Source organism: Coturnix japonica, unplaced genomic scaffold (assembly GCF_001577835.2).
Source record: "Coturnix japonica isolate 7356 unplaced genomic scaffold, Coturnix japonica 2.1 chrUnrandom477, whole genome shotgun sequence".
NCBI lineage: Eukaryota > Metazoa > Chordata > Aves > Galliformes > Phasianidae > Coturnix > Coturnix japonica.
In genome coordinates this window covers 73,281-73,859 of record NW_015439879.1, presented here as the reverse complement: position 1 = coordinate 73,859, position 579 = coordinate 73,281, and the positions used below count along the sequence as shown (strand labels likewise).

Sequence of the window (579 nt, the reverse complement as noted above, 5' to 3'; positions counted from 1 at the left end):
CCAGACGCTGTACACGTTCCCCGACCATTGGCGTTCCTATAAGCCCCTCATAGCAGCCCAATACAGTGGGGCCCAGCTGCGTGTGCTCAGTTCTCCGCCCCATTTTCGCTTCGGACACAGCAACCGCAGCCAGGACTTCCTGGCCAAGTTCCCTGCGGGAAAGGTGGGGACCTATGGATACGTATGGGTGTCATAGGGACACATAGGGATACACTGAGATACATAGGGATACATTGAGATACATAGGGACACATAGGGATACACTGAGATACATAGGGACACCATTGGGATACATAGGGATACACTGAGATACATAGGGATACATTGGGACACCATTGGGATACATAGGGACACATAGGGATACATTGAGATACATAGGGATACATTGAGATACATAGGGATACATTGAGATACATAGGGACACCATTGGGACACATAGGGGTACATTGAGATACATAGGGACACCATTGGGATGCATAGGGACACATAGGGATACATTGAGATACATAGGGACACCATAGGGATACATAGGGATACATTGAGATACATTGAGATACATAGGGATACATTGAGATACAT

The 579-nt window shown here is 47.3% G+C and overlaps 1 protein-coding gene across 1 annotated transcript in view; it reads left to right on the top strand.

Moving 5' to 3' along the window:
• The window catches only part of EEF1G (eukaryotic translation elongation factor 1 gamma), a 15,524-nt gene that overhangs the window by 1,533 nt on the left and 13,412 nt on the right, over positions 1-579 (top strand). The window contains exon 2 of the mRNA XM_032441667.1: positions 5-163. Within this exon, the coding sequence (XP_032297558.1) occupies positions 5-163 (159 nt within the window). The remainder of the gene's footprint in view (positions 1-4; positions 164-579) is intronic.